Raw genomic sequence first — 14318 nt, 5'->3', positions numbered from 1 at the left:
TTTAATGATAAAATCTGAAATAATATATGACAGGCACAACAATAAATGCGTATATCATCAAAAAATAAATAATCACAGCAAATAGCAAAATGTGCAATGATTTGCAAAACATTGCAATAAATTCAAAGCCAAGTGTTATATAGAAAAAAAGTGTTGTAAAAAACAAAACAAAACTGTAGGTCAAATAATGAAAGGTCAGCTATCAAATGATAAATGAAGAGGTAGATTATTAAATAAGATGTAGCCCCCCCCAAACAACCAAACAAAATTTCACTCCTATGTAATACAGCTCCACGCTTAATATGTAAGTCAACTTTTTGCCACTAGATGTCGCAATTCGTAATTTCCCTGTCTCATACCGTTTAACGCAGTAGTCCTCGCTTGACGTGGTGGTTTCTCGTCCGAAGTCAAACAACAGAAACCCCCTGCCCTTTGCCGGCCAGCGGGATCTGTGGCACCGGGGCTGCGCGCAAAGCACGGCCGAGGCTGGTGGCAGTGTCATCGGTTTGGCACTAAAGGAAAAGTCGGTGAATAACCAAGGGTATTAGGATTCACCATTCCTTTAGCGCCATCATCGGGTCAAAATGTCAGCAGGTTCAATATTTCGGTCTATGGCCAAATACCTGCAAAAACTAATGCCATTTCTATTAGCTGCTAATGCACTCTGGGCTTAGTACTGGCTAGCAAACACGCATACAAGTCAAATGAAACCCTTTTAACATTAATAATATTCCCTGTTATTCATACTGCTGGTTTGACATCAAATCACTAGCTGAAATTTAAAGACAAATCCCCTTTTTGCATTTCCATCTCTCATTTTCAGTGAGCAAAATTCTCAAACTTTTGAACTTAAAAATGAAATGCAACAGCAAGAGAGCAAAAGTCTCAACTGTCTTGTCTGTCATTTGAAAAGGCCTCCTGTTATACACAGATATTTGCTAATATGTATTCAAGAAGAGGGAAAAAAAAAAAAAAAAGAGCACGATTCGGTTTTCCCAACTTGGGACAGAGGCTAAATAAAATGCCTAAATTCCTTCTTTTGGAAAGAACTATCATCCTGTTAAACGTACGAAGAAGCTCAAAGGGAGATCAAAAATCCCCGTAAAGCTGACACAGGTTCAGGTAAAAAGAGGATGTGTGTCGGTGTGCATGTCTATCAGGTGGCGGATTGCACACTTAAGAAGGGTTTTTGGTCATAGGAAAATAGGCTTAGGTAGAACTATTGGGACACCATAGAAATCCTCTTCTGAAGACTAGCTACTGCTAATGTGTAAAGAATACTACCATGTGAGAAAGTGTTTTTTTTTAAAAAATGTGTCCTTTTGACATTAAGGAAGAATAGAAACCTGCGCTGGATATCAACAAGAGGTAAAAACATTGGAAATAAGAGTCGGTTTTTTTCGGCCGTTTTGGTCTGTAAGATTTTATTTCAAGATCCCTGTGTTACAACACAGTCGGCTGAGGCTCAAACATTCAATATTTAGTGGTATGTCCTTTACATGTCAATCAAACATTCATGCCAGGCCTTTTGTACCACAAAGCAAAATTACATGATTTTACAGGTTTTATACATATATAAAAAAAAAAAATTATATTTTTATATATATCTCAGAAGCAGTAAAACATCACCCACAAATCATCTACAGTGATAGTGCAATTCATCATAAAACACTTAAAATTCTCGGTAAAAATTTAAAAAAAAAAAAACCAAAGTGTTATAGAGTTTTTTTTAAAACAATGTCAACTCCCAAGTCAGATTGATTCCTAAACTGTGCAAAGAGAAGCAGTCTAATCTGAGACGTTAATGGATTTGTAGAATGTCTTCTACTTGCTGAAATGACACACAGAGTCCATGGCAAGCTGGATGCTGCAGAGAGAAACAGGACAATATGACTTCAGGATCAAATAACAAAAAGATTTAAAAAAAAAAAAAAAAAGAAAAAAAAAACCTTTCAAAATGAGACAGTTCCTTTTCTCTTCACTTAACTGGGGTTACATTGATATTTTGGTAGAAATTAAGATTAATACAGGGCTGCAACTAGTCTGTTAGTGTGTACAATTTTAATAACTGGTAAAAAATGTTCCTATAGCCCAGGATGACATCTTCAATGGCTTCTTTTGTATAACCAATAGTCTTAAACCCAAAGATAATCCATGTACTGTGGTATACAGTTTTTAAAAAGCAGCAAACCCTCATATTAGAGAAGCTGGAACCAGTAATTGCATTTTCTAAAACACTGTAATTTATATGGGTTTTCATGCAAAAGCTTAGCATTATTTAAAGGAGGTCCACATGCAGTTTTAGAAGCTTTGCAATTATAAATACAAATTTGTGACTGAAACGTTTGAAACTTCTTCACACTCAAGTCTCTCAGGTAGATCCAGGGTATTGTACAGTACATGCAGTTTGTAACTTTGTAACTCAGATGCGTGTGTACAGTTTTTTTCTACACCTCTGCGCCTCACTGTGTTTCTTGCTGATGTAAAACTTCACACTTAATTTAAAACGCTTAGAATCAAAAAAAAAAGTGTTAGCTTATCTTAAAAACGGTCAAATAAATAAATAAATGCATGGATCATTTTTGCCTAAAAATATTAAATATATCAGCAATGCACTCTGAAAAGTCCATACTGGTCAAACCTTTTCCTTACAGGATAAGACATATTCCACAATTTGCTGTATATTTTCAATACACGCTTTGGTTATTGTCAGAAAAGACTAAAACCAGCTGATATGAATGTGGGATTCAAAATAAACTACAGTGTGTGTGTGTGTGTGTTCATGGTAATGAAGGAACATGTCACCCAGTGCAACAGCGTGGCTCACTGACATGTTTTCAATGGTCTTTGGACAATAACTGAGCTCAATGGAATAGAAGAATATGATATGTCAGGCTTTGCCCACACAGACGCTTGTTGACATTTCTCTTTTATGGACAAATAACTACATTTTCTGTTGCATAAACTAAAAAAAGGTTTATTAAGCAGGAAGTAGACCATACCTCTCTGCGCGGTATCCTCTCTCGCACAGGTTCACCAGAGCGTACAGATGTCTCAGAGCATATTCATACTGAAACACAAGAGGGCGTCACATGTCAGAAGAGTCACCACGGTCTGCGTTTCACAGCGTGCGACTCTTTAAATGTTAATGACCAAAGTTTTATTTCCCCTATGGTATTTGTGGCGCCTGTAATGAAGATTTACTGAATTAACCCATACAGCTGCGTGAAAGTATCTGGGAAAATACTGTGGGGTTTTTTCATACAATCAAGAATTTCTCATCAGACAGAATGAGACTAACAAACACCCCAGCTTTTATATACAACTTCCTTTTCTGGTCAGAACTGCACAGCTTCTCTCAGGCATTTCATCATCATACAGTATCTTATCTTATTCCGGATTCACAATCATCCCTACCGGGGATACTCTGTCTGATCTTGTTACTACTGAACTACTTCTAACATCTCTTTGACCGGGGGCAACCATGGGGAACAGAGCAATAACAACACCTTCTGTGTGGTTTTTACTTTTGTGCCTCGTCTACTTCATCATCACTTTTTTGATACAAGATTTTCACTGATTTCTTTTTAAATGCAAAAGCAAACTCTAGATCTGCAACTAACGATACTTTTCATTATCAGTTAATCTGCTGTTTACTTTCTTGATCAGCTGATCAATCGTTTGGTCGCTAACATGTCAGTGAATAATTAAAACTGGCCTTCGCAGTATCTGAAAAACAAAGAACGATTTCACATGTCTCATTGTGTTGCACCAACAGTCTAATCCCCAAAGATACTCAGTTTACAGTGATATAAATCAGAAAAAAAAGATTTTATACTGGAGCCGCTGGAACCAGAGAGGGTCTGATGTTTTTGCCTAATCATTTTAGCTCGACCAAAGCCACGTATCAGTTATATAGTTGCACTTACATGAAATTTAAGGGACTTGAGAGACAATGAATTCATAATGATTATTGTCCAATTCTGACTGTTTTCTGATCGACCAGGGCATACTTACTGTCTACGTTTCTCTCATATTTCTCTTTCTCCTGCATCGCTGATCTCACATGATCATCGTGGGTAGCAATTGGCCTCATGAACGTTTTCATACTAACAGATCTGTTCTTAGGTGCCACGTATGAGTGATTTAAGCAAATTCGTGGCATTTATTATTTTTTCTCATGTGTAAAGAACAAAATCAGCAAGTTGTCAGAACATGTCGTACGAGTTACAGGCAGACAGTCTGCCTCTCTCCACAGAGGGAAGAAAAATTCCTAGTTTGAAGAATTATAATGCTTTAACTTGAACGAATTTGGAGTTTAAATATGTTTCAGTTTCAGGGTCCTGGGATTGTTCACGCTGGCTCACTGTCATGTCTCACTGGGACACTTGAAGAGAACAGATTCATCGTTAATGTTATCAGTAACAAATGTGCTTCTCCATACTATGGAGTCTATGGCTGCTGAGCACAAGGCCTATAAAGCAGAATGGGCAGCCTTTTTATTGCTATTTGTGGGCGTTGGTTACGCTAATTGTGACATTTGTGGACGTCCAGCCCCCTCATGAGCAGGTGCCATTCATCAGGTTGAAACAAGATTAAAAATACAAAAATTATTTTACATGAGGCCTAATGTGTTAAGGAATAACACTTTAGAATATTGTTTTAATAAATTAATGATGTAAGAATTCAAGTTTATTCTGCTCTTACTGCATACTGACACTAATCTCTGGATTAGTTTCAGCTGAATGCAAAAAGGCAAATGAATGTAAATCTGATACCTACTTATGAATAGCATAGAAATAGAATGGGAAACAGATCTGGTGTTTACCCTTTTTCAAAAGCAGAACCAGACACTCGGCACGCGAGTAAGTTTAAACCATTAGCTACATATGAATCCTAGAAAAACTGACTAATCAACCGTTGCGTCAACCACCGACACTTTCTGAATTTGGACAGGACATCCCCAGTCTGATTTCAATGAGGAGAAAGCAGCTGTGCACCTCAGTTTTGTGCCAGTTGAAGCAGTTGTGTTTGTAGTGGTCGACTGCAGCCTTGTAGCACTGATGCTGGGACAGTTCGGCTCTGTCGTTGAGAACCTCCTCGGCCTTGAGCTTATTACCGGTCACCCTCTCGACCACTTGGTGCATAGTCTCAGCCAGCATCTCCCTGACCTGAACACACGCAGGTTCACACGCCGTTAGAAATCTGTAACGTGACCAACTGTCACGTCAAATGTTTAGTTCGTGCAGTTAAATCTTCGCGATAAATCTGATTTGCATGACCCACTTAAAGTGCGCTTTGTCACTCCTCACCTTGAGGTGGGCACTGATCTCCATCAGCAGGCCCCTTGCAACACTGATATCATTGGAGGCCATCAGCTTCCTCTTGAGGATGGCCAGAGGAACGTCAGGGCTCGGGGTCAGATCCAGATTCGTAACTGGCTGCAGGGTCATCGGAGGGGTGGGGGGGCTGTCTGCTTTGTGGTTACCCTGAAATGCTATCACTTTCATGTGGGCCATTGTCTATACAGAAAATAAGAAACTCAAGATGAGTAATTGAATAAGGGCAGGAAACAAACATTTTTTCACACAGTTCTCCTTCCCCATCACTATTATGCCAGTCATTGACATTTAAAATAAAGCCGTACATCCCCCAAAATGTTTCTTGGTTAGAAGAGACAAATTCTTTTGGTTCGTAATAGGTAGTTAACTCTACAGCCCCCCCCCCCCCCAAACAAACAAACAGTGTTCATTCTTTTCCTTCACCTTGTTCCCGTACTGCTGGACGTGGCTGGTGTTTGTGTGGCTCTTCACAATCTTGAACTGCCGCAGCAAAGTTTCTTTTGTCAGGTCCTCCTGGAAGCACGATGTCAGAAAATAAATAAGTAAAAACAACATCACAGACAGAACTGTTCTAAGCAACAAAACATTTCCAAAAAGATGGAATAATAATCTGTAAAACTGTACATTGCTCGTGGATTACAAATTAAAACACTGCGGCTGGTACTTTGTTTTGTTTTTCACTGATGAAGTTCAAGTTTCTGTTTTGTGATGCTCATATATACACGCACACAGTATTGTAGGCCCACAGGTGCTATTACATGCGTATGCAAACTAGCCAAGTCTTATTCTGTTGCTGCTGTATGGAAACACTCACCACTTCCTTTTCCTGCCTATTTGACACCAGGTGTTTGGAACAGCAAAGAAACCTTTATTGGACTACATATAGTAAGAGTAACTATTGTACTGTTTAATATCAGTCAACAACAGAGTGGTAAAATTACCAATAAATTGTATGAAATTACAGCTAAACTACAAGAAACTACACTTTCTGAAGAAAAATCGAATTTGCTTGCTTCCTGAAATTGCTCACTTACGCAATAAATTGTATGTGTGAACAGTCTGCACAGGTTTGAATGTCTAAATTGTTTTATCGTTGCATGCAAAAATATTGTGGGAAAGCAGCTGAAGTGTCAACTGAAGAAGCGCTGAAGGGGCTTGAGGTCTCTTTTGCACTGTAATCGCTGAAAGGATCTTAAATTTTGTTTCATGTTTAGGTTCCTAAGTAACCCCAGTAGGCACTGAATTGTAGTTTGTCTGTAAACACTGAAAACAGCTTAGGTAACATCAATGTCTAAGCCATAAAAGCAGCTCAGTTGAAGTGTAACAGATGAAAGCGGTAGTTTGATGTCTTGGAAAATCTGCTTATTTGCTTTCCCGAAGAGAGTTAGTTGACTTTTAAAATGTTATATCTTGTTTGATTAAATTGGTACAGAAACCAAAAAATAGTCCAGCGCATAACCCCTGCAAAACCAAAAAATAGTAATTTTAACACTTCATTTTCCATGCGGAATATATAAACAAGATGTCGTGTGTTCATTAATGAGCTTGAGAGCTGCTGTTGGGCGAATTTTGTCACTGCTGGGACAGAGCCGGACTAGCCCCGTTTTCCCCAAAAGAGTGGCATCCATCTTCTCATTTCACTCTCACCCAGAATGCATATAAGCATATTTCCCAAAATGTACAGCTATTCCTTTAAAGTTTCATTTAAAGAGTAAGAAATGAAAGCACTTGTAAGGTAAATTGAAATCCTCTGAAACTGAGTCACTGTAAAACATGTTACTTATTGTTGATGTCTCACAGGACGAGTTACTTTACTCTCATTGCATTCATCAATACAACTGTGATGACTTTAGATTTCAATTTTCTTAAATTTTAACAACTTTTTTTTTTTTTTTTTTTTTAAAAAAACATACAGTAGATGTCATGATTTGGATACAGCAGGGGAAACACCACCCACCACATCGGAGTCCTCCATCCAGTTAACGCTGTACCAGTCGCCCAGGTATGTGTCTCTCTTCTCGTCATAATAGCAGGCATAAGACGACTCGTGAGAGTTGGCTGCTGTGGTGGCGTACACTGAAAAACACATAGACATCCTCCTGTTAATGAGCATAATCGTTTGGTAGAAGGTTACAATTTGCCACTAGGCAAACCTTTTCATGACTCACACGTGTGCTTGACAAAACTACTTCAAAGTCAACACTTGAACCTCTTAAATGACCGATATGAGGTCACTAAGGGCTAAATGCAAATTAAAAAGTCAAGACTTTCTATATCCGAGGTAGGCACTGAAACCACAGAGGGAAGAGTGTAAAACAATGGGATTAAAAAAATTAAAAAAAAACAAAACAAAAACCATCTTTGATTACACACAATAAAACCAGAACTTTGATCTATGTCCCGTGCAGGTCCAGTTATGTTTAACATGTGAGGTCAGGCACATGACAGTGAGTTGGCCTCACAAATTACCAGAAGTCATAATGCTGACCATAGCGTTTGTAGAGACATGACAAAGAACTAAGATGAGAACTATGTCCACAAACCACAATGCTGGCGTCAGTCTGGTCTATTCACGACAAAGGATGTTAAAAAAACAAAAAACAAACACACTCTTCACCTTCTTAAGGAAATGACATGAGTTTATACTGTTTATGACACTTTTTTATTGATCTGTGTAGGTTCATTATCTCTTGGTTTTACTGGAAAGTGAGTCTGATGAAGTAAAGTTCAACTCACCGTCAATGTCAGCAGGCAGATGGTTCATCATTGACCCAGACTCACATGCCTCAATGTAGAACACCATCTGTGAATGTGTGTGTGTAGTTGAGAAAGGAATGGTTTTCATGGAAGATTTAAAAAGGACAAAAACAAGTGTTATGATCTGATCCTTCAGCACAGCTGCATCATCACCTGATTGGCTTTTATGACTGACCTACACACTGAAGGGCACGTATACAAATGTAGGCTAGAAGATTACACGGCAGCATGTTGCTGCGTACCTTTCTGTATTTCTTGTTTTTGTGCATGTATTTAATGGTTTCTTGGAGATCTTCAACATGGAGCTAGAGAGAGGGAGAGAGAGGGAAGACAATTTTACTTTTAATTTTACAGTTTCGGAGCAGGAAAACTTTATATACTTTGCCCATTCAGATGGATTCTACTTTATATAGAGACACATATAAAATACATATACAGTAGTAGTTATAATCATTCTTATAGTAATTATTGTCCGTATATGCCCTTTGAGCATCTCTGCTTAGAAATTAAGACAGGCTAGTGAACTGACCACATATAAACAGTGCTGGGTATCAAACCTTAATACTTCAAGGCACCGAGTATCAAAATCTGTCAAGTCCTGAAAGCTGGCACTGGTCAGATTTATGGCGGTATTTACTTATTCTTGGATAGGATACTGTTTTACTGAAGGATACTGTAATATATTATTATTTGACTCATAATTTTGCCATTTTGTCCAGACAAAGTTGTTGTACAGCTGTTTTCGTTAAGACACTTAAAATCGGAGAATTTTGGCTTCATTTGGTAAATGAACACGAGAATGGAGTCTACTCTCAAGCACGTGGCTCTGCAAGGCTGTTCCTGTGCACAGTGGTGCTTTGAGCCAACTATAGCATGGCCTCACTTCCTTCATACTTTATGGTGTCATATCAAGTATTAAAAAAAACAAAAAAAAACAACAAGAACAACAAGTTGAACAACTTAAGAAATGTTAGTGTCTGGTTCCTTTTTTACGGGCAAGACCCAGCTCATCTGTGTTTATTGCGGTGAGCTCATGACACGAGCGAACATTAGCGAGAGCAGGATGTAAAAAAACGTGCTCACTTCATCATTAGGAAAAGCCAGAATACCAGGTGCCCCGTGATCGGTGAAGTACACAAACACATGATCATTGGGGCCACTGCCAAGAGAAAGACAAGGTTAGAAAAGAAATAACTTGATAAACCAGATTTTGTGCTGTTCTAATGTCTGGAGTCAGATTCACTGTCCCCATCTCTTGTTTTTTTTTTTTTATCACTTGCCTCCTCAACACTTTTCCCGAGCCACCTTTGATTGCTGAGGAGTCACCTTTCAGCACTGCCAGGAAGTTTTCTGGGGTCACATCCTGCAGAAAAAAAACAAAAAAAAAAGACAAACCTAAAAAACCACCCAGTCAGAAGTCATTAAGTTTGCTTTTAATGTTAAAATCTGTTCAAACAATCTGCCTGAATGTCAAGAGCAAAAGCAAAATACTGATTAAGCGGCTCTGATTTGTACTCTTGTAAAAATATTTGCGCTGAAGCACTCACTTCCCCGGTGTAATCCTTAGGGACTCCCTTGTACACATCTGAGCCATTCGGCCTGTTGATCAGTATCCCAGGGGTGGGGTTTCTGGACACAATACGATACAGATTTACAGAGGGAAGTGAAAACGGCTGACAAAACACTTCGACGTGATGACAGGGAAACAGAATGAACAGCATGATTCACCGGTCAGGTGACACAGCCAGAAGCTCCACAGCACTTCAGGTTTTTCCCCCTTTCACCGCAGAATCACTTTCTGTAACTCTCAACAACAAGGCCCTTATCATATACAAGACTGCTGTGTTACAGAGTGAACATCATCTCCGTCGCAGAAATCAATATTTTGCAGGAAATCGGGGAAAACTGGAAATAGCTTCTGCTATCAGTTTCAGTGGACATTGATTCGTACAGTCTTTATGAGAAACTATGTCAGCTGCACTATTGTTTGCAATGTTATAAAAACAAGTTATTTATTAACCACAACCACATTCTGATAAAAGATGTCAACCGCACATGAGTGCGATACGGATATACGGATAAACAATCAATCTTGCATTACTTTTCTCCAAAACTTGACCTACATTATGTCAAGGTATTTTAAGACGTGATACGCCGGTCAATACTGAAGTGTGTAGACAGTTAGTAACAGCAGAATAACCATATTCCTCAACCTGTCATTGGTTATTACAATTAAATTAACCTGCAGCCTGAAAAAGCTTTCGTCGGTTCCCATCTAAAAAGTTTATATGTTTACATTTCTTTTGCTTAGCACATATTATCAAAATCATATCATAAAGCTGGCCGTCACTAAAAGCTTATGTTGACTGTGGTGCTGAAAGACACAGACTGTTTGTCGGACAACACAAGACATTTGAAGCCGCCAGCTTAGGTTCTGAGAACTATTGATTGGCTTTTCCCCACTACTGAGTAATCGGAAAAACAAAAAAACAAAAACTAAATCGACAGATTAATCAATTATGAAAATAACTGTTAGTTGCAGCCCTATCTAAGCATTTGGAGCTGTGTGTTATTAGCAAGCTGAATTTCCACTTTACTCTTCTTTTGCCTCTAAATTCCACTGGAGCCTTGATCCAGACAGACGATTAACTTTTTCATACATCTGAACAGGTTATCTTGATGAAATTTAAGCCCTAATATACATTAGCATTAACTCTGACTGAAACTGGTGGATGTGCTTAAACTAATACGCCTCTATCCAGCCGTCATGTCAGTAATATAACTCCATTTCAAAGTCCTGAAGGGGCACTAAAATTAGTTCCTTGTGACTCGTCTCAGTGGGTCTCCATAACGCGCCTGTTTACAGTGCTGCCTGCTCTGAATACCGCTGCTTCTCTGGCGATGTCCGACACGGGGCCGACAACCCACAGCGACGCCGGAAATGCCAGCATGAGTGTGCGATTACTCTGTGCCTCACAGACATGACTGCAAATTATTATTATTATTTTCATTTCGGTTTTATCTGCCAATTATTTTCTCGACTGATGGTCTGGTCAATGAAAATACGGAGAAAATGCCCATCACAGTCTGTTAGGGCCCAAGGTGACGTCTTCAGATGTCTTTTTTGTTCGTCCAACGGTCCAAAAGCCATGTCATTCAGTTTACTACGGTGTCAGACAAGGAATAGTAGCAAACTCTCCCATTTAAGAAGCCAAACTCAAAATTGAGAAGCTGGAACCACAAAATTATGGTATCAAATTAGTTAACTTATATTTTCTGTCAATAGAGCTGGAACCAATAAATAACTGACATTTCTCCTCAAACTATTGTCAAAGCAGTTACAGATTAATTAATTGTTTATCAGCTAATTAATTTAAACTATGCATTTCACCTCTCCTTACAGATGATCAGAACTTATTCGAAATAGTGAAATCATTTCAACTCATAATTTTCATGCCCTGACCCTATGAAAAGCTCATATTCGTTATTCACCAACTTTAGCGCTCAGTGCTATTAGGGCAGTGTGGAAAGTTTGAACAGTAACATGGCTTGTACATAATGACCAAAGTTGGAGCTGAAATGATTAGTCGATTAATTGAGTAGTCGAAGGGCAGAGAAATAAATGGCAATTATATGAAAAAAAAAAAAAAAGAAAGATAATTTTTCCACACATTCTCAGGTTCCTGCTTCTCAAATGGCAGGAATTGCTTTTCATCCTTGTCATGTATAATGACAAACTGAATACCTTCGAGTTTTGGACTTTTGATCAGACAGAACAAGCCATCTGAAGACGTCACCTTGGATTCTGTGTAGATGCGATGGGCGTTTTTTTCCACTAACTTTTTGACATTTCAAACAGCCCGAAAGTTTGAGATTAAAATCATGTAATCACACTCAACTGAACTTAAAAATGCAATACAGCATTTACAAAACTGAAGATTTTGTCACATATTTATCACATATAATAAGTGTGTTCAATGTAACAAAGGCTGACATTTATATAAACATTTGCAAATAGGGAAGAACGAAGGTCAAGAACCATCATTGTAGCGCTGTAAAGTCCAATGGGGATTGTTTTTAAACACTGCAGGGGAAAGAAGAAGTCACTCTATCACAAAGATCTGCCTCAGAAATACAAAGATGCCAACTCACTCTTCATTCTGGGCCAAATCATCGTACATCATAACCACTATCTGCTCATCTGGGATGCCATTCCTGTGGACAATCTGGTATGCATGGCAAGCATCGGCCTGAGAGAGAGGGAGAGCAATGAGTAGAGGTCAGCAGCATATTATCACAGTCACCCTCCGAGCCTTTTAAGAGGGTGGAAAAACTCCCGGAAAGCGCGCACTGTGAAGGGGCAGTGACTTATCTGTGGCTAAAGTAGATCTTATCTAAACCAATGCGGATTAGAAGAGAAAACAAACGAGTCATGAACAGTTTGCACTTGGCAAAGTGACCATGCGGCAGCGGTTTCGTGTGATTTCCCTGGTTGACACCTCTCACCTGGTGTCTGTAGTTGTACCAGCCGTTGGAGCCGGCTACGATAACCACCCAGCGTTTCCCATTGTCCTGCTGCTGGGAGGGGAATGCGTTCACCAGCCCGAGACTCAGGCCGAGCAGTGCGAGGAGGGCTGACTGTTGCATTTCCTCGCCTTCCGCGGGATTCCTGGAGGGGTGACAGGGAGAAGAAAAAAAAACTCTGCTAACACACGTTCGCTCATTGAAATAACGCCAGGTTTACGGGCTGGACTGTTGGGCGGCACCGAACAACGACGAACCCATCACGAAAACACCGCACACACGCACATGCCACCTGACGGCCTGGATGTCACATGACGATGATAGCCATTCCCGAGGACCTCGCTAGCCGGCAGCAAAACAAGCTAACAAAACGAGTGACTTTTTAACAGCAGAGAATGTGTTAAAGCTATAAAGAAACACTCCGAATAAATCCCAACGGAATTAAAAACCCATAAAGACAATAGACTTTTTTTGTTCCTCTTTCTGTTTCTTTTTTAAAATTATTATTTTTACCTTTTCTTTTTTTTTTGTGGTGGTGGATACGGCGCTGAGGTGACTACATCAACATCCTCCGCAGGAGTTGGTGGGACATTTATACGTGACGTCGGGAAAACCGACGTCGATGGGTATTCTCGCGCGGCAGCCAATCAGAAGGGGCGCGCGCCGAGGGGGGCGGGGCCTTACTGTCAAACAGCAACAAAATGTACGAACCTGTGAGTTTGCCGAAGATAGCGGGATCTAGATTATGATTCCTGTGAAAGTTAAAACTAATACAACAGTACTGCAAAAAAAAACAAAAAAAAAACAACCTGCCTTCCCGAAGGTCGTAATGTTCAGTTTGTGCTGAAATCGTTTTAGGGACGCGCTTCGCTCAGTGATAAAAGAAACACAAGATAATAGAAACACCTGTCCGCACAGTGCAATGAAATTCAACAGCGCCACAAACCGCAGGATCCAAAATGGCCATAAGGTTGAATCAGGACACTTTCAAGCTTCATGGAGGATTTGGGGTTTTACCGCGGGACTGTTTATAATGGACTGCGTTACTTACAGCTGGGCGGACCTAATAAACTGGTGTTGCCCTTTGGGGGGGTCAGGAGTAACTGGACAGATACACACCAAGTCAAACAAAATCATCATATTTGATATTTCGTGGCCTTAAGTCTTCGACCTGTAGACACCGGCCACCTCCAGCTCTCGTTTGTTGTGGGGGTTCGGTCAGCTGAGGATACTCCGCCTCTGCGCCCTGAAAACACCTTTGTTTGCTTTGGCTGGATGTTTAAGATCGTTGTCCTGCTGAATGATGAAGTGTCGTCCAATGAGAATGGATGCATCAGGCTGAATCTGAGCAAACAGGTCGTTTGCCATTTTCTAGTTTTCCTGTCTGCACAGGTCTACTTCTTTTTTTTTAAGAGTGTACCACACTGTTGATTTTGGCATACCAACTTCCTTTGATATCTCTCTGATAAAATTTTTTTCCTTGAGCCTCATTATTCTCTCCTTCACTCTCTCCTTCCACTTCAATCTAAAAGGCAATGATCTAATGTTGAAACGACTCACAGCTGCCCCAGAAACATTTGGCAGCCACGTGTCCAATTACTTTTGAACCCTTGCAATTTGGGCACTGTGTGTTAAAAGGGCTACATCTCACACAGTTCTTTCAATATTGACGTAAACCTGAAAAACAAAAAAAAT

General features: G+C 39.7%; 1 protein-coding gene across 1 annotated transcript; it reads right to left on the bottom strand.

The window, feature by feature from the left end:
- Positions 1-1408: 1408 nt before the first annotated feature.
- On the bottom strand, positions 1409-13225 carry lgmn (legumain). Its single transcript, XM_040137969.1, has 14 exons — positions 13137-13225; positions 12606-12768; positions 12252-12349; positions 9647-9728; positions 9380-9462; positions 9183-9258; positions 8342-8404; positions 8079-8145; positions 7300-7418; positions 5766-5855; positions 5313-5522; positions 5001-5171; positions 3003-3070; positions 1409-1867 (listed from the first exon to the last, which is right to left on the bottom strand). The coding sequence occupies exons 2-14, from the start codon at positions 12744-12746 to the stop codon at positions 1825-1827; spliced, it is 1311 nt and encodes a 436-aa protein (XP_039993903.1). The 5' UTR covers positions 12747-12768; positions 13137-13225; the 3' UTR covers positions 1409-1824.
- Between the last annotated feature and the right edge of the window lie 1093 nt (positions 13226-14318).

The sequence above is a fragment of the Xiphias gladius genome, chromosome 10 (assembly GCF_016859285.1).
Source record: "Xiphias gladius isolate SHS-SW01 ecotype Sanya breed wild chromosome 10, ASM1685928v1, whole genome shotgun sequence".
NCBI lineage: Eukaryota > Metazoa > Chordata > Actinopteri > Istiophoriformes > Xiphiidae > Xiphias > Xiphias gladius.
The sequence above is the reverse complement of the archived record's forward strand: the minus strand, read 5'-3'. Positions and strand labels throughout refer to the sequence as shown.